We start from the raw sequence: 19,307 nt of genomic DNA, 5'->3' as shown, positions 1-19,307 counted from the left end.
AGATCAGCCCAGCTGGTGTGTATATTCAACCTCTGGAGCCCTCAGCCCTTGAAAGTACAGGGTCCTGTCAACTCTTTGATAAGTTAGGATAGCTAGTTGTTTATTTCACACACGCCATGTTGAGGATTCAGCAATGGCTGAATTATAGGCTATGTTAAAGGGAAATGTAACAACAATTCTACTTCATATTCTTCATCTCCAGCACCACTCCCAACATCAACATATGTGAAAATGATGTGTTTCTATGTTTTGTAGTAATAAAGACAGAGGAAAATAAAGCAATCAGTAAACACTTATCTCCCTTTAATTTTTATTTTTAATTTTTTACATTTTACCTTTACGGGAGCTTTTTTTTCTATAGAATAGACTATCTTTATTTTTCCTAGAGGGAACTTTGATTGTGGTGTTGCACAGTCTCCGTTCACTACATTTGTGTCAAGTTCGATTGACTTTATTCCCATGACTTTCTTTGTAGTAGATGTGTAGGCCTAAGTGGTATTGGATTTGGTTAGAATACCCAGAATCTCAATCAGGTGATTTTTTTATGACTGTTTTTCAACTGTTGGTATGCTAAGTTTTAGCCCATTACGGAACTGTCCACAGAGAGGCCTGAGGTGTCATCTGATGTTGAGGTGTCATCTGTGTTTGAAAACAATGGTCTCTCAGAGAAATGAATAGACCACAGAGTTGTCTGGTACACTGAATGGTGGTCAACCCAATAGCCCATGGTGACTCCAGGTCTACAACAGAAGGAGTGATTGTGTGACCGGATCAGATACAGAAAGGGGATGAGGTAGGTGAGGACTGAGAAGTGAGCCTAGGGTTGGTTTTTCAGTCTACTCCCGTCAATGCAGCGTGTGTGTGTGTACGTTCGCGTCCGTAAGGGGTGATTATCCCAGTGTGAGTTTATGTGAGTCATCTGATGATACTTTACTGTGTGTTGGTTCACACACCACTATCTGATGATTCCTCTGACCCAGTTGCATTGTTAAGGCGATGCAGTGTTCCTCAGTAGGGTCTAAACCCCTCAGACTTCTAAAATGCTCAGTAGCCTTTATATTTCCCTTCTAGTCTTTTATCTGAGACGAGTCTTCCGTAGCAGCTTACAATAAACACATTGAATACATGGAACAACCAACACATGACTCAAGCACAGTAAGTAAACACTTCTTCAATGCATGCTTTGGTTTTTACCCTAACACTACACAGCTGATTTAAATAATAAACTAATCATCCAGCTTTGATCATTTGAATCAGCTGTGTAGTACAAGGGCAAAAACCAAGACATGGAGTCCTTGGGATCCCGAGGACTGAGTTTAGGAAACGCTCCTTTAAACCTAGTCCTGGACTAAAAAGCATGGTCAGGCTTAATCTGTGTCCGAGAAGCCAGTCCTTAGTGTTAGTTATTTAGTTAGTTATAGTCACTGTGTTGGAATAGAGTGGTCGCTGGAACTCCGAGTTCAATTACACAATGTGTAACGACGTTCGTCTGTAGAAGGAGAAGCGGACCAAAAAGCAGCGTGGTGGTTACTCATGTTTCTTTAATTGAAAATGAACGATACATGAAATAACTTAACTCTACAAAACAACAAACGGAACGTGAAAAACCTATACAGCCTATCCTGTGACAACAAACACAGGGACAGGAACAATCACCCACAAACACAGTGAAACCCAGGCTACCTAAGTATGATTCTCAATCAGAGACAACTAATGACACCTGCCTCTGATTGAGAACCATACTAGGCCGAAAACATAGAAATGCCCCAAAACATAGAAAAACAAACAGACTGCCCACCCAACTCACGCCCTGACCATACTAAATAAATACAAAACAACGGAAATCAAGGTCAGAACGTGACACAATGGCTTTAAAAGAAGGCCTCATTCCGGTCCAGAAATCACCATAGGTTTTTACTCTACAACGGCTGTAGCTGTAACTAATCCTGTGCATCCTCCATCCTTCTGTGTTGTGATATTATAGAGGATTACCCAGGCCAGGGAGCGTGCAGCACACAGCATGTGTCACAAGGATTGTAATCCAGTTTTTTCATTCATTTTCCAGATTATTATGGTTGGCCTACCCACAGTTCTTTATGCTGGGTTTTTATGCGTGATAATTTACAGTTCAGAGGTGTGTGTTTGTGCATGTGCCTCTGTGTGTGTGCACGGTACACATGTGCGTATCTGCGTATATGCACGTGTGTGTGTGTGTGTGTGTGTCTCTGTGCGTACCTGTGTATGTGCACGTGTGTGGGGGATGGTGCCCCTGTCCTAGCTGCAGTGCTAGCCCCAGCAGGTTTCTGTTGTCAAGGAGACCATGGAGCATAGTGTGAAACAGAGTGTTGCTAGTCTGGTAGGGCTGAATCTAGAGGGAGACAAAATGCTGCAGAGAGAGAGAGTGTAAAGTTAAAATGCTAATCGGATCACTTAGGCTTTACCATGACATTTATATTGGAGATGCTGCCAAATGATATCGAATGCCTGTCCATTTTCTATCAAGTTTACATGATCTTACAGATCAGATCATAGCCTGAGTTTAGCCTATACGACATTATCTGTCATGACCTGGCTCAGATGCTTCTTTATGAGATGGTATATGATTCTGAAGGATCTTTGTTACATTAAGTAGTCCACAATGCTGTCCACATCCTTTAAGAACATGTAGCATACAATATGAATCCTCAATATGTCATGTTGCTGAAGCTCACTTCATTTCAAACACCGCAGGCCTAATAATCAACCCCACTACAACAGTGTTGTATCATATTACTTAGCTAGCTAGCCCTCCTAGTCTCATATAATTTAGTTAGCTAGCCCTCCTAGTCTCATATTACTTAGCTAGCTAGCCCTCCTAGTATCATATTACTTAGCTAGCTAGCACTCCTAGTCTATTATTACTTAGCTAGCTAGCCCCCCTAGTCTCATATAATATAGCTAGCTAGCCCTCCTAGTCTCATATTACTTAGCTAGCTAGCCCCCCTAGTCTCTTTGTTTTGACAGTATATTGTGCAGTGCAGTGTCTGAGGGTTGACTTCCCCTGGCAGGCTCCCCATGGGGTCTCTATTCTCAGTGTGGAGGAGAGAGGAGGATAGACTGACTGTGTTGCCTACTGCAGTCTGAAACCTGGAGAGGAGGAGGGAGGAGGATAGACTGACTGTGTTGTCTACTGCAGTCTGAAATCTGGAGAGGAGCAGGGAGGAGGATAGACTGACTGTATTGTCTACTGCAGTCTGAAACCTGGAGAGGAGGAGGATAGACTGACTGTATTGTCTACTGCAGACTGAATCCTGGAGAGGGACTCCCTGCTGCAGCTTGGAGACAGCAGACCATGATCAGTCACACTGTTTACACATAGACAGTAGAGCCACTGGGACCGGGAATAACGCTTCTGATTGAACAAATGTCTCCAACCATGTTGGTTAGTCTGATTGTTGTGTGTGAGAGAAATTAAGCAGCCTTTCCAATATTTCAGTGCATTATTGGTTAGACTGCTGAATTTCATCAGAAAACAATCAAAACAACTTACGCTAAAGACACGACCTGTCTGGCTGTAACTACTATATATGAAGTGACGTTGGTGTGTGTGTGTGTGTGTGTATATCGGGGGTGACACTATACTCTATACTTGATTCTCTATTCATGTAGGGATGTGATGATGATGATGAATGTGTTTTGGATGTTCCTGTTGGTTAAGACGCTCTTCCTGAAACACATTAACTTTTGGGTCAGTGTTTTTAGGTTTAAATCTAGCTCTGAGGTGTTCTGCTGTGAGGTGAACGAATCTGGAGTGTAGAACTTGTTTTCCCTCTCTCTTTTCTCTCCTCTCTTTGTATGGGCTGTGATTCTAGATATTTTGGTTATTTTTTGTTTATTAAACAACTATTTGACTGACCTCGGTTCAGTTATTTTAATTCCATTTAGTTAGTTTCTTTTTCTTCTGTGAGCTCAATGTGCACATTGCACCGTTTCTCTAGAGGTAAATCAGATCCAGCCTGAACTGTGTGATGTAGAAGGGAGTCGTAGTTTCCAACAGGCCAATATTCCACATAGTTTAGTGCATAAAATGTGGTATTTAACTACAATGACAATAATCCATTGCGCATCTACTTGTCCGGTCTGTGTTGGTTTTATGCCCGCTACGGAAGAGACAGGAAAATGCACGATCGTGAAGTGATATAGAGAGCATCTGTTGCTTTGCGAGGTATCTCGACCTGAAAATACATGAGCTACAGTGCCTTGCGAAAGTATTCGGCCCCCTTGAACTTTGCGACCTTTTGCCACATTTCAGGCTTCAAACATAAAGATATAAAACTGTATTTTTTTGTGAAGAATCAACAACAAGTAGGACACAATCATGAAGTGGAACGACATTTATTGGATATTTCAAACTTTGTGAACAAATCAAAAACTGAAAAATAGGGCGTGCAAAATTATTCAGCCCCTTTACTTTCAGTGCAGCAAACTCTCTCCAGAAGTTCAATGAGGATCTCTGAATGATCCAATGTTGACCTAAATGACTAATGATGATAAATACAATCCACCTGTGTGTAATCAAGTCTCCGTATAAATGCACCTGCACTGTGATAGTCTCAGAGGTCCGTTAAAAGAGCAGAGAGCATCATGAAGAACAAGGAACACACCAGGCAGGTCCGAGATACTGTTGTGAAGAAGTTTAATGCCGGATTTGGATACAAAAAGATTTCCCAAGCTTTAAACATCCCAAGGAGCACTGTGCAAGCGATAATATTGAAATGGAAGGAGTATCAGACCACTGCAAATCTACCAAGACCTGGCCGTCCCTCTAAACTTTCAGCTCATACAAGGAGAAGACTGATCAGAGATGCAGCCAAGAGGCCCATGATCACTCTGGATGAACTGCAGAGATCTACAGCTGAGGTGGGAGACTCTGTCCATAGGACAACAATCAGTCGTATATTGCACAAATCTGGCCTTTATGGAAGAGTGGCAAGAAGAAAGCCATTTCTTAAAGATATCCATAAAAAGTGTCGTTTAAAGTTTGCCACAAGCCACCTGGGAGACACACCAAACATGTGGAAGAAGGTGCTCTGGTCAGATGAAACCAAAATTAAACTTTTTGGCAACAATGCAAAACGTTATGTTTGGCGTAAAAGCAACACAGCTGAACACACCATCCCCACTGTCAAACATGGTGGTGGCAGCATCATGGTTTGGGCCTGCTTTTCTTCAGCAGGGACAGGGAAGATGGTTAAAATTGATGGGAAGATGGATGGAGCCAAATACAGGACCATTCTGGAAGAAAACCTGATGGAGTCTGCAAAAGACCTGAGACTGGGACAGAGATTTGTCATCCAACAAGACAATGATCCAAAACATAAAGCAAAATCTACAATGGAATGGTTCAAAAATAAACATATCCAGGTGTTAGAATGGCCAAGTCAAAGTCCAGACCTGAATCCAATTGAGAATCTGTGGAAAGAACTGAAAACTGCTGTTCACAAATGCTCTCCATCCAACCTCACTGAGCTCGAGCTGTTTTGCAAGGAGGAATGGGAAAAAAATGTCAGTCTCTCGATGTGCAAAACTGATAGAGACATACCCCAAGCGACTTACAGCTGTAATCGCAGCAAAAGGTGGCGCTACAAAGTATTAACTTAAGGGGGCTGAATAATTTTGCACGCCCAATTTTTCAGTTTTTGATTTGTTAAAAAAGTTTGAAATATCCAATAAATGTCGTTCCACTTCATGATTGTGTCCCACTTGTTGTTGATTCTTCACAAAAAAATACAGTTTTATATCTTTATGTTTGAAGCCTGAAATGTGGCAAAAGGTCACAAAGTTCAAGGGGGCCGAATACTTTCGCAAGGCACTGTAAGTGATTGATAGTTGGTATTCAGCAGTCATAAAGTATGCCTTATTTACTTTAAAGAACTACTAAAATACCGATTTGTTAGACAGCATAGGCAGCAGTTGTAGAGATGAGGACTTGTAATGAAATAATAAAGTCATCAAATAAAACCAATGCAATATACACAACAACTGAAATATTTGAGTAATGTGAATGTTACGTCTGCGCCTGCTTCTCCCCTCCGGGGTACGACGTCGCCAGAGTTCTAACCACCGGTCCTGGGATTCATCATTATGTACACCTGGCACTCATCATTACGCGCACCTGTGAATCATTTTGAGTCACATTATGATTCACACCTGGACTCCATTACCTTCATAATTTCCTGCCCTTTATATGTCACTCTCCCATGTTCACTCACCAGTTGGTATAGTTCTTGTGTATTGGCATTCTGCTTTATGTTAGTGTCGTTTTATTAAACCGTTTCACCTGCTCCCGACTCACCGCCCATCATTACAGTGAATAACTGATGGTTTATACGTGATAAGCAGCAATGGGCAGTAACTACCATCATGGGACTTAATTGGTTTATTCTGTTACAGCATTCAACCCAACTAAACAAAACCGAAAACCGACCTTAAAAAGCACGAATCACTCAGCACTATATGACTCCCTTCTCGCTTTCTCTCTCTCAAACACACACACACAGACAGTCACTCATTCACTTACTCTCTCCGTGTTTGGGAGAGAATGTTCTGTGCCTTACAGATGAGCTGTTGACAGATGATCTAGCCTCTGACAGACTGTCTCTCTCTGCACTCAGAGGAGAAGAGTTGAAATGAAAGGAGTGGCTTTTAAATCATTTTCATCACCATCCCTCTCTTCTCTATTTCTCACTTCTATTTATCTCTCTGCCTCTCTTTCTCTTGCTTTGTCAGGCTCTCCTTCATCAGTAGTTGATGACGTGGGTTCTGTTCTAGTCTGTACGGATGTTATTCAACTTTTCTCCCCTATCACCCATCTGAGGGGGTAACCTAGGCAACCAGAGAACAGATAGCCTCCAACTCTGTATTTAATAGTCACGGAACCCAAGTAGTGATGCACCGATATGACATTTTTGGCCGATACCGATATTTTCCTTGCCAAAAAAACCCGATACCGATATTTAACATTTTTGCAGCCTTTTAAGTATTCTAGTACAGTTAAATAGTTAACCCACACACATGGATGCAGCGGTCTAAGGCACTTCATCTCAGTGCGAGAGAAGTCACTACATTCCCTGGTTCAAATCCAGGCTGTATCACATCCGGCCGTGATTGGGCGCACAATTGACCCAGCGTCGTCAGGGTTTGGCCGGGGTAGGCCATCATTGTTAATAAGAATTTGTTCTTAACTGACTTGCCTAGTTAAATAAAGATTACACACACACACCACACTGACCAAAAAGTTATTTTGTTGGCATTTACGTATGTCCCCATTACCAGTAAAACATAATCAAAACCTATTTCTTTCACTTATTTGCTGTGCTGTTTTGTTGTTCATTTGTTCAGTCGTTTTATTCTCAACCAGGATTTCTATGGAACGTCATTTGTGTCTTTGCTATGGAATGCCGTTTTGGTCCTTGCATGTCAACAAAATATACTATTTAACACTATTTGACGTGTCAATTAAGCTTGTTGACCAATCAGGACCTGAATATGACTGCACGTCACAATAATTTAACGCGCTCATAATTGTTTTACGTAGTTCTTACACACTATCACTCGTATTTCATATGTCACAACGATTCATCGATACGTATGCTATGATGCTGGTAAAGTTGTTTGGCACACCTACAGTGCTGGCCATAAAAAAAAAAGCTAGCTAGCTCATGGATGCAAACAATGTTTTTCCCCAAAAACATGGCAAAATGACAATCTTTTTTAGCTAGCTAACTATATAGCTAGGTGTCATCATCTAAAATAACCCTCATTTATAAGACAGTTCTTATTTGATTAATGGTGGGCAGCTTCATCTATGTGAACAAGGATTAGCCACAACAGTGGACTTTGCGTTCAAAATATAAGCCTTCAAAATAAAAGTATGGCATAATTCTACTATTTGTATTCATATGCATCACTGTCAATGACAAACTCTTATTTTGAAGGCAAACCGCAAATTCCACTATTGTGCCTAATCCGTATTGTGGCTAGCTTCACAACACATAACCAGGTCCGGTCGAGCATCACTAGCCAGATGAAGCTAGCTGGCTGCTTATAACGTTAGCATTGGGCAACAGGGTTAAGTAGCGTCCTAGCTATTTATTTTCATGAACTGAAGTTCAATTTCAATAGACAAACAACAAGTTCCAATTTAGCTAATACTTACTCACAAGGATTCCTAAATCATTGCTAAGAATACTGAAAATGACTGCAGTTTCTACTGGGCATTGTTTTCAGGTTGGTTCTATTGGTGCTAGCTAGGTACCAAGTTAAAGATAGCTACCCCAGAAGTTGCGGTTAAACAAATTATTTATTTTTTACCAACGCGGTATTGAAAACATATAGTTCGTGGCCAGTGTTTGCTTGTATGCAGACTTTTTTTGTACAGCTTTGACAGTGCTACTGTTTTTAACTTCTTGATGCACCCATCCCATTAGCGGGATCATTTTCGTCAACATCCGCTGAATTGCAGAGCGCCAAATTCAAATTAAATTAGTAAAAATATTTAATTTTCATGAAATCACAAGTGCAATATAGCAAAACACAGTTTAGCTTGTTGTTAATCCACCTGGCGTGTCAGATTTCAAAAAAGCTTTTCGGCGAAAGCATACCAAGCGTTTATGTAAGGACATATCTCTCAGCAGACCAAACGCGTTATGTTCAGAAATCCACAGACAAAAATTCCAAATAATATCCATAACGTTCTTAGAAACATGTCAAATGTTTTTTTATAATCAATCCTCAGGTTGTTTTTACAATATATAATCAATAATATTTCAACCGGACTGTAGCTTCTTCAATAGGAGAGAGAGAAAATGTCTGCTCCAAGCTGTTGCACATGCAAAACGCTGCTGGCACCCAGCCATCCAATGACGCGATGTGAACTTTCTCGCACATTTTTCAAAATAAAAGCCTGAAAATATGTCTAAAGACTGTTCACAACATGTGGAAGCCATAGGAAAAGGAATCTGGTTGATATTCCTTTAAATGGAGCGAAGGCAGGCAATGGAAAAGAGAGCTTTCAGGAAAAACAGCACCTCCGGGTTGGATTTTCCTCGGGACCCCACTCCATCATTGTCTTTGTCCACCTCCTTAGCGTCCTTTGAATGGCGACCCTCGCCGCCGACCTTGGCCTAGGAACCCTAACAAAGGGCCCCACTATACTGAGGGGCAGCTCGGGACTGAGGTAGCTCATGACCAAGGGGTAGCTCATGACCGAGGGGTAGCTCATGACCGAGGGGTATCTCAGGCCTGAGGGGTAGCTCAGGACTGAGAGGTAGCTCAGGACTGAGGGGTAGCTCAGGACTGAGAGTGCGTGTCGCACTTGTGAAGGTGTACTGGAGACCTGGTGTGTATAGCCGGCATCAAATCTTCCGGAACTCTAACACAAGTCTCAGGCTGAGTACAAGGAACTGACACAGGTGGCATCGGACAGCTAACACGCTCCTCAGGGCGAATGCCGTGCATACTACGCCAAACCAACAGCTCTCTCTCTTCACTCTCCTCCAATTACATCAACAACTCCTCAAATGTCTCATCTCCCATCCGTTCACTCTCCTCCAATCTGTCCAATAACTCTTCAACATTCTCAGACGCACACCTCAACTTCGCTGACTGCTCTGATTCCATCCATGGCTCCTTACAGTAAACAGGGGGAATTGGCTCAGGTCTGACTCCTGACTCTGCCACACTCTCCCTGTGCCACCCCCCCAATGAATTTTTGGGGCTGCCTCTCGGGCTTCCAACCGCTCTGCCGTGCTAGCTCCTCATAATGCCGCCTCTCTGGTTTCGCTGCCTCCAGCTCTGCTTTGGGGTGGCGATATTCCCCTGCCTCTGCCCAGGGTTCTTTCCCATCTAGGATCTCCTCCCAAGTCCATTTCTCCAAATAGTGCTGCCTCTCCTGCTGCTGCTGCCTCTCCTGCTGCTGCTGCCTCTCCTGCTGCTGCTGCTGCCTCTCCTGCTGCTGCTGCTGCCTCTCCTGCTGCTGCTGCTGCCTCTCCTGCTGCTGCTGCTGCCTCTCCTGCTGCTGCTGCTGCCTCTCCTGCTGCTGCTGCCTCTCCTGCTGCTGCTGCTGCCTCTCCTGCTGCTGCTGCTGCTGCTGCCTCTCCTGCTGCTGCTGCTGCCTCTCCTGCTGCTGCTGCTGCCTCTCCTGCTGCTGCTGCTGCCTCTCCTGCTGCTGCTGCTGCCTCTCCTGCTGCTGCTGCTGCTGCTGCCTCTCCTGCTGCTGCTGCTGCCTCTCCTGCTGCTGCTGCTGCTGCTGCCTCTCCTGCTGCTGCTGCTGCCTCTCCTGCTGCTGCTGCTGCCTCTCCTGCTGCTGCTGCTGCTGCCTCTCCTGCTGCTGCTGCTTACCACGCCGCTTGGTCCTTTTGTGGTGGGTGATTCTGTAACGGTTTTCTTCCGCTGAAGGAGAGGAGGACCAAAATGCAGCGTGGTTAGTGTTAAACATCTTTAATATAGACGATAACCGAAAACACTACAAAAATACAAAACAATAAATGTGAAAACCGAAACACAGACACGGAAACAATCACCCATCAAACCCAACAGCAGGGTGGCCTAGTGGTTAGAGCGTTGGACTAGTAACCGAACGGTTGCAAGTTCATATCCCCGAGCTGACAAGGTACAAATCTGTCGTTCTGCCCCTGAACAGGCAGTTAACCCACTGTTCCTAGGCCGTCATTGAAAATAAGAATTTGTTCTTAACTGACTTGCCTAGTTAAATAAAGGTAAAACAAAACAGGCTACCTAAATATGGTTCCCAATCAGAGACAATGACTAACACCTGCCTCTGATTGAGAACTATATCAGGCCAAATAGACAAACTAGACACACAACAGAGTGCCCACCCAGCTCACGTCCTGACCAACACTAAAACAAGGAAAACACAAAAGAACTATGGTCAGAACGTGACCATAGCAAGACTGAACCCAAGTTTTTCTCTAGGATTTTTCATGTGATTAGCTACATTCTGTTTATTTTTATCCCCCTCCCAAAAAACATAGTCCTTGCTGATGACAAGGATACCCATAACATGATGCAGCCACCACCATGTTTGAAAATATGAAGAGTGGTACTCAGTGATGTGTTGTGTTGGATTTGCCCAAAACATAACACTTTGTATTCTGGACAAAAGTTCATTTCAATGAGAGTGCATGTTTTGGAATGTATTTTATTCTGTACAGGCATCTTTCTTTTCACTCTGTCATTTATGTTCGTATTGTGGAGTAACGACAAGGTTGTTGATCCAGCCTCCGTTATCTCCTATCACAGCCATTCAACTCTGTAACTGTTTTAAAATCACCATTGGCCTCATGGTGAAATCCCTGAAAACATAATTCTGCTTTGGCATTATGGGGTATTTCTGTGTAGACAGACCGGTGACACAATATAAACATGTCATCAATTTTAAATGTAGGCTGTAACACAACAAAATGTGGAAAAAGTCAAGGGGTGTGAATACTTTCTGAAGTGACTGTATGGGTCCTCTGTTTCCCTTTACAATGACCACAAGCTGGACAGGGCTGATTAGAACAGAGTGGACAAGACCAGGCACTAAATCAGACAGGGGAAAAGCAGCATCTATGATGATGTTCTTTTCTACACAGAATATACGAAATCATTGGCTGATAATCTTCTGAACTTCCCAATACCTTTCTGATGCATTTCAGTCACTTCAAACCAGACTTCCTTCAGATGTAAATACAGTCAGTAGTACTGCCAGACTGATGTGTAATAGACTGTCATAGCTCCAATGAAGAAAGTTAACATTGGCTGTTGATTACATATGGATATCAAAATGTGGTCGTGGGCCAACACGTTGTTGAACCCCTGGGCTAATGTGATGTCTGTGTGTCTGTTTCCTTGGCAGAAGTTACAGTAGGAGGGCTTTGTGTGAAATAACAGTTTAGGGCCATTCATTCTCTTTCATCCATTCATGCTTTTTAATGATGTTCTTTGATGGTCTGTGCAGCAGCCCCAGTTCCAGCTCCAGCCGCCCCAGTTCCAGCTCCAGCCCTAGCCAAGAAGCATCCCCAATATTATTAATGACCCATGTGTAGGGCCACGGCTGCATCCCAAATGGTACACTGTTTACCATGTAGTGCACTACTTTTGACTATGGGCCCTGGTCAAAAGTAGTGCACTACATGGTAAATAGGCTGCCATTTGAGATCCTGACCAGTTATTGCCTATAACTAGGAAAAACACAGCTATAACTCCATTGAGAGGAAGTCAAGGAGCCCGTCCCAAATGGCATCCTATTGAAAAGATTTGGCATGGGGCCCTCTGATCCTCAAAAAGTTCTACAGCTGCACCAATGAGAGCATCCTGACTAGTTGCATCACCGTGTCAGAGGAAGACCCTAGAAATTGCCAAAGATTCTAGCCACCTTAGTCATAGACTGTTCTCTCTGCTACCGCAGGGAAAGTAGTACTGGATCGCCAAGTCTAGGTCCAAAAGGCTTCTTAACAGCTAACCAAATGGCTACCTGGACTATTTGCATTGACCCTCATTTTTTCTTTTCTGCTACTCGCTGTTTATTATCTATTATCTATGCATAGTAACTTTACCCCTACCTACATGTACATATTACCTCAATTACCTCAACTAACCTGCAACCCCACACATTTACTCAGTACCAGTACCCCCTGTAGATAGCCTCATTATTGTTATTTTATTGTTGCTTTTATTTTTTACTTCAGTTTATTAGTAAATCTTTTTCTTAACTGCATTGTTGGTTAAGGGCTTGTAAGTAAGCATTTCACGGTAAGGTTGTATTCAAATACCTGTTGTATTCAAGTTTGATTTGATTTGATAGTGCATTAATCTCGACCAGAGCCCTATGCACTGAGGGTGTGGCTCTGAGGGTGTGGCTCACCCAGTAAACATGTTCATATTGGCCCAATGCGGGCTAAAATATTGGCCTCACGTAAGCTTCCCACAGTGGGCCGATGCCGGTTGCTCATCGCCTCCACATTGGACCCCAAGGCATTGGTCAACTCTCTACTGATCAAGTGGATTAATAGTTTCCTTGTGAACCGTACTCAACAAGTGAAGTTTAACTCTGCCATCTCTACATCTAGAACGGTGAATACAGGAGCCCCTCAAGGTTGCGTACTTTAACTGATACGGTACACGCTGTACACAAACGATTGTCAAGCCTCTGACGCAGCCCACATGTTTTTTAAATATGCAGATAACACCGCTGTTGTGGGTTTCCTCCACCCAGACCAAGCATCTCGTCAAGGTTTTGTCAGAGAAATGGCTCAATTCATCCAGTGGTGTGCAGATCACTTTCTTGAAATAAACGTTAAGAAAACAAAAGAGCTGGAAATTGATTTCAGAAGGAACAAAACTCCACTACCCCCGACAAAGATTAATGGGGAATCAGTCGATAGAGTGACCACATAGAAGTACCTTGGAATCGAAATAGACAAACTGAAATTCAATGACTGTGCCTTTGCAAAGATAAAGAAATTGCAACAGAGAAGGGTTTTTTTTACGCAAAATGAACCATTTTAATGTCGACCGCCATATCTTACAAATGTTCTATAAATCTGTCCTGCAGTGTGTGCTGTCCTTTGGTCTGATATGCGTGTTTGGAAACATGCGAGTTCAAGACCAAGTCAAGCTTCAGCGCTTGATTATAGACTGCGGGAATTACAATTGGTATAGATCACGAATCAGCCACCAACCTGTACACAAAACTCACCCTCCTAAAACATGAAAGCATTTTACAGGGCAGTACCCTTCCCCTTCACTCAAAACTCACCATCCTAAAACATGAAAGCATTTTACAGGGCAGTACCCTTCCCCTTCACTCAAAACTCACCATCCTAAAACTTGAAAGCATTTTACAGGGCAGTACCCTTCCCCTTCACTCAAAACTCACCATCCTAAAACGTGAAAGCATTTTACAGGGCAGTACCCTTCCCCTTCACTCAAAACTCACCATCCTAAAACTTGAAAGCATTTTACAGGGCAGTACCCTTCCCCTTCACTCAAAACTCACCATCCTAAAACGTGAAAGCATTTTACAGGGCAGTACCCTTCCCCTTCACTCAAAACTCACCATCCTAAAACGTGAAAGCATTTTACAGGGCAGTACCCATCCCCTTCACTCAAAACTCACCATCCTAAAACGTGAAAGCATTTTACAGGGCAGTACCCTTCCCCTTCACTCAAAACTCAGTCACAGCAGCAGCCCGACAAGGGAAAAGAGACTTCTTCTTCAAAAGAAAATGAAAACAGATAGATATGGGGACTCTTTATTCCAACAGCCATATTGCACTTTCACTTTAAATGTGTAGCTATAGCACTTTGAATGAATTATTTGGTGTAGTTTCTGTGTTTTCATGTTTAATGTACTGTTTTTTTTAAACACATGACCAAATGAATTTGCCCCTGGTGGGATAATAAAGTTGATGTGAATCTGAATCTGGTCCAGTGTGGGCCAGTGTGGGCAGCCCATATCTGGTGAGGGCAGCCCTCACTTTGCTTGAAATAAGCCCTTCTTTTCCCAGCAAACGTCCACAGTTGGCATGATGTAAGCTGCCCACATCGGGCCGATGCACATTTGCTTTGTGAATCTGTTTCCCTGTATCTGTGTGTGGCCCCTCTCAGGCTCTCTATGGCTCCATCTCCTCTGCTCTCCTCTGAGTGAGTGAGTGTTGTTTTGTAGCAGCAGGCCCAGAAACAGTTCAGTTCTGGTTCAGTGGCAGCTAACAGCAGGTCAGACATTTTGGAACGTCCATTGATTGTAGAGTGGAGGCTGATCCATTGACTGTAGAGTGGAGACTGATCCATTGACTGTAGAGTGGAGACTGATCCATTGACTGTAGAGTGGAGGCTGATCCATTGACTGTAGAGTGGAGACTGATCCATTGACTGTAGAGTGGAGACTGATCCATTGACTGTAGAGTGGAGACTGATCCGTTGACTGTAGAGTGGAGACTGATCCATTGACTGTAGAGTGGAGACTGATCCATTGACTGTAGAGTGGAGACTGATCCATTGACTGTAGAGTGGAGGCTGATCCATTGACTGTAGAGTGGAGACTGATCCATTGACTGTAGAGTGGAGACTGATCCATTGACTGTAGAGTGGAGGCTGATCCATTGACTGTAGAGTGGAGACTGATCCATTGACTGTAGAGTGGAGACTGATCCATTGACTGTAGCGTGGAGGCTGATCCATTGACTGTAGAGTGGAGACTGATCCATTGACTGTAGAGTGGAGACTGATCCATTGACTGTAGAGTGGAGACTGATCCATTGACTGTAGAGTGGAGGCTGATCCATTGACTGTAGAGTGGAGACTGATCCATTGACTGTAGAGTGGAGACTGATCCATTGACTGTAGAGTGGAGACTGATCCATTGACTGTAGAGTGGAGGTGGTCGAGGCCTTTACCCTCTCTGTTACTGCTCAGGACACCATACAGGGAATCAGCAGGCTAATGTTATCAATGTTGCTCCAGACCTCTGAGGGTGCCGTGTGTATCTGCTGAAACATCTAACCACACACACACACACACACCAGGCCTGCCTGCCTGCCGGCCTCAGGTCGCTGTTGTGCGTCAGAGAGTGTGAGACCAGCTGCCCTCTCTCTCTCTCTCTCTCTCTCTCTCTCTCTCTCTCTCTCTCTCTCTCTCTCTCTCTCCTTACGTTATGGAGAGACCCAGTGATTGGGTCAGGCTGGCCCTGCAGGGGAGAATTAGATGATCACCTGGCCCATCATGAGTCCTGGAGCCTGCAGCACGTACACAGTGTTCACATCAACAGCACAGGGCTATGAACCGGTGGCGTACTAGGATAACATACAGTGCCTTGCGAAAGTATTCGGCCCCCTTGAACTTTGCAACCTTTTGCCACATTTCAGGCTTCAAACATAAAGATATAAAACTGTATTTTTTTGTGAAGAATCAACAACAAGTGGGACACAATCATGAAGTGGAACGACATTTATTGGATATTTCAAACTTTTTTAACAAATCAAAAACTGAAAAATTGGGCGTGCAAAATTATTCAGCCCCTTTACTTTCAGTGCAGCAAACTCTCTCCAGAAGTTCAGTGAGGATCTCTGAATGATCCAATGTTGACCTAAATGACTAATGATGATAAATACAATCCACCTGTGTGTAATCAAGTCTCCGTATAAATGCACCTGCACTGTGATAGTCTCAGAGGTCCGTTAAAAGCGCAGAGAGCATCATGAAGAACAAGGAACACACCAGGCAGGTCCGAGATACTGTTGTGAAGAAGTTTAAAGCCGGATTTGGATACAAAAATATTTCCCAAGCTTTAAACATCCCAAGGAGCACTGTGCAAGCGATAATATTGAAATGGAAGGAGTATCAGACCACTGCAAATCTACCAAGACCTGGCCGTCCCTCTAAACTTTCAGCTCATACAAGGAGAAGACTGATCAGAGATGCAGCCAAGAGGCCCATGATCACTCTGGATGAACTGCAGAGATCTACAGCTGAGGTGGGAGACTCTGTCCATAGGACAACAATCAGTCGTATATTGCACAAATCTGGCCTTTATGGAAGAGTGGCAAGAAGAAAGCCATTTCTTAAAGATATCCATAAAAAGTGTTGTTTAAAGTTTGCCACAAGCCACCTGGGAGACACACCAAATATGTGGAAGAAGGTGCTCTGGTCAGATGAAACCAAAATGGAACTTTTTGGCAACAATGCAAAACGTTATGTTTGGCGTAAAAGCAACACAGCTCATCACACTGAACACACCATCCCCACTGTCAAACATGGTGGTGGCAGCATCATGGTTTGGGCCTGCTTTTCTTCAGCAGGGACAGGGAAGATGGTTAAAATTGATGGGAAGATGGATGGAGCCAAATACAGGACCATTCTGGAAGAAAACCTGATGGAGTCTGCAAAAGACCTGAGACTGGGACGGAGATTTGTCTTCCAACAAGACAATGATCCAAAACATAAAGCAAAATCTACAATGGAATGGTTCAAAAATAAACATATACAGGTGTTAGAATGGCCAAGTCAAAGTCCAGACCTGAATCCAATCGAGAATCTGTGAAAAGAACTGAAAACTGCTGTTCACAAATGCTCTCCATCCAACCTCACTGAGCTCGATCTGTTTTGCAAGGAGCAATGGGAAAACATTTCAGTCTCTCGATGTGCAAAACTGATAGAGACATACCCCAAGCGACTTACAGCTGTAATCGCAGCAAAAGGTGGCGCTACAAAGTATTAACTTAAGGGGGCTGAATAATTTTGCGCGCCCAATTTTTCAGTTTTTGATTTGTTAAAAAAGTTTGAAATATCCAATAAATGTCGTTCCACTTCATGATTGTGTCCCAATTGTTGTTGATTCTTCACCAAAAAATACAGTTTTATATCTTTATGTTTGAAGCCTGAAATGTGGCAAAAGGTCGCAAAGTTCAAGGGACTCGAATACTTTCGCAAGGCACTGTAAAGGCTGTAAGGAAGGGACATGGTAGCAGTCGTAAGGGCCATGAGGCTCCAGGAGGATCGGAGGCAAGCAGGTAAAGCTAGGTGATTATATTAACAATGTGCTGCTGGATCGGTCCACCAAAGGAGTCCCTTTTGGGTAGTGTGGGTAGTGATTACACTTAATTTGAACATTCTGTCATAAAGAACACATGTTCAACTTAATAAAAACATGTTTCCCATCTTAAGAGGTTAAATAAAAGCATGACTATAGTAAGTGCCCAATAATGTAACAGGGTTGACTGTGAGAGGGTTGACCGTAACAGGGGTTGACCGTAACGGGTTGACCGTAACAGGGGTTGACCGTAACAGGGTTGACTGTAACAGGGGTTGACTGTAACAGGGGTTGACCGTAACAGGGGTTGACCGTAACAGGGGTTGACCGTAACAGGGGTTGACCGTAACAGGGGTTGACTGTAACAGGGGTTGACTGTAACAGGGGTTGACCGTAACAGGGGTTGACCGTAGCAGGGGTTGACCGTAACAGGGGTTGACCGTAACAGGGTTGAAGATGTCTTAAATCACCCGTAAATCCCCTTATAATGGGGGAATGGAAGTATGTTGTGTGCAACAGGGAGGAGAAATTGAATGCAAACCTTTTTTAATGTATTGTTAAACCATTTCCAGCCTGTGTATCTACAGTCTGGGGAACAGGGGTGACGTTTTATGCTCGACTCAGTTTCTCACCACAAAACATCAGAAAGCTCACCTGGTTTTACACTATGATTACACTATTGTTCAATGTTTATTAAAAACACATTTTTAAAGGAATAGTTGAACAGTAAAACGAGAGTTCTTCAGAAAATCTTCAGAAATGACTTGTCAAAGCAACAAAATGACTAGTGCTTTACAGTGATGGTGAAAAAGTTGGTTAAATCTTCCTAGAAGTCACAGAGGGACACAGAGGGACACAGAGGGACACAGAGGGACACAGAGGGGCACAGAGGGGCACAGAGGGACACAGCGGGGCACAGCGGGGCACAGAGGGGAACAGAGGGACACAGAGGGACACAGAGGGACACAGAGGGGCACAGAGGGGAACAGAGGGACACAGAGGGGCACAGAGGGACATGTCAAAATGATGAATTTGGGCACTTTAGCAAGTATTTATTCATATGAAAATCTGAGTTGTTGAATTTTCCATGTAGCCTATATTAAAGGCCACTTAATAGAAGTGGCTTTTCAAATTCAATGTTGGTGCAGATTTTCTACTTCAAATATCAAAGGGATGCAGAAGGGACTCATTTGGTGGAAGGAGCCCACCACCATTCACCACCACCTCCTCCACTGTGTGTATGTGTTGTTGGCTTAATCAACCCTGAGAAGAGAGGAGGAGAGGAGTAGCAGGACAGTCAGTGGTTCTGTCCCGGGTGATGAGAGGCTGTGGTCTGGCTTGTTGTCTCACTGACTGTGACTGTCAGTGTGTGTCTGTGGATGGATGGATTTTAACAGGTCTGTCTTATACAACACAGACCCAGGAACAGGCTGATTAGACAACAGGTCAGTACTGCTCACCTCACAGCTGGGATCTCAGCTTGCTGTACCATCATGACTACACACACACACACACACACACACACACACACACACACACACACCGTATACCGGGGTATTTCGAAATACCAACAGTATGATTTTCAGTGCTGTAAAAAACTAACCTTAACACACACAAACACATACTCATTCAGGCACACACATGCATACACACATCCGCACATACACACACCCGCACACACACACACCCGCACACACGGGCAGTGCACACTCACTCATTATCGTGATTTTATGCA

The 19,307-nt window shown here is 43.6% G+C and overlaps 2 protein-coding genes across 2 annotated transcripts in view; one reads left to right on the top strand and one right to left on the bottom strand.

Annotated features, from left to right (window-relative positions):
- The window catches only part of prkar1b (protein kinase, cAMP-dependent, regulatory, type I, beta), a 204,574-nt gene that overhangs the window by 2,569 nt on the left and 182,698 nt on the right, over positions 1–19,307 (top strand). The window lies entirely within an intron of this gene.
- Positions 1–19,307, bottom strand: part of LOC110487024 (dynein assembly factor 5, axonemal) — a 111,017-nt gene that overhangs the window by 61,183 nt on the left and 30,527 nt on the right. The window contains exon 2 of the mRNA XM_036941740.1: positions 2,236–2,386. Within this exon, the coding sequence (XP_036797635.1) occupies positions 2,236–2,329 (94 nt within the window). The 5' untranslated portion in view covers positions 2,330–2,386. The remainder of the gene's footprint in view (positions 1–2,235; positions 2,387–19,307) is intronic.

This window comes from Oncorhynchus mykiss, chromosome 13 (assembly GCF_013265735.2).
Source record: "Oncorhynchus mykiss isolate Arlee chromosome 13, USDA_OmykA_1.1, whole genome shotgun sequence".
Lineage (NCBI taxonomy): Eukaryota > Metazoa > Chordata > Actinopteri > Salmoniformes > Salmonidae > Oncorhynchus > Oncorhynchus mykiss.
The sequence above is the reverse complement of the archived record's forward strand: the minus strand, read 5'-3'. Positions and strand labels throughout refer to the sequence as shown.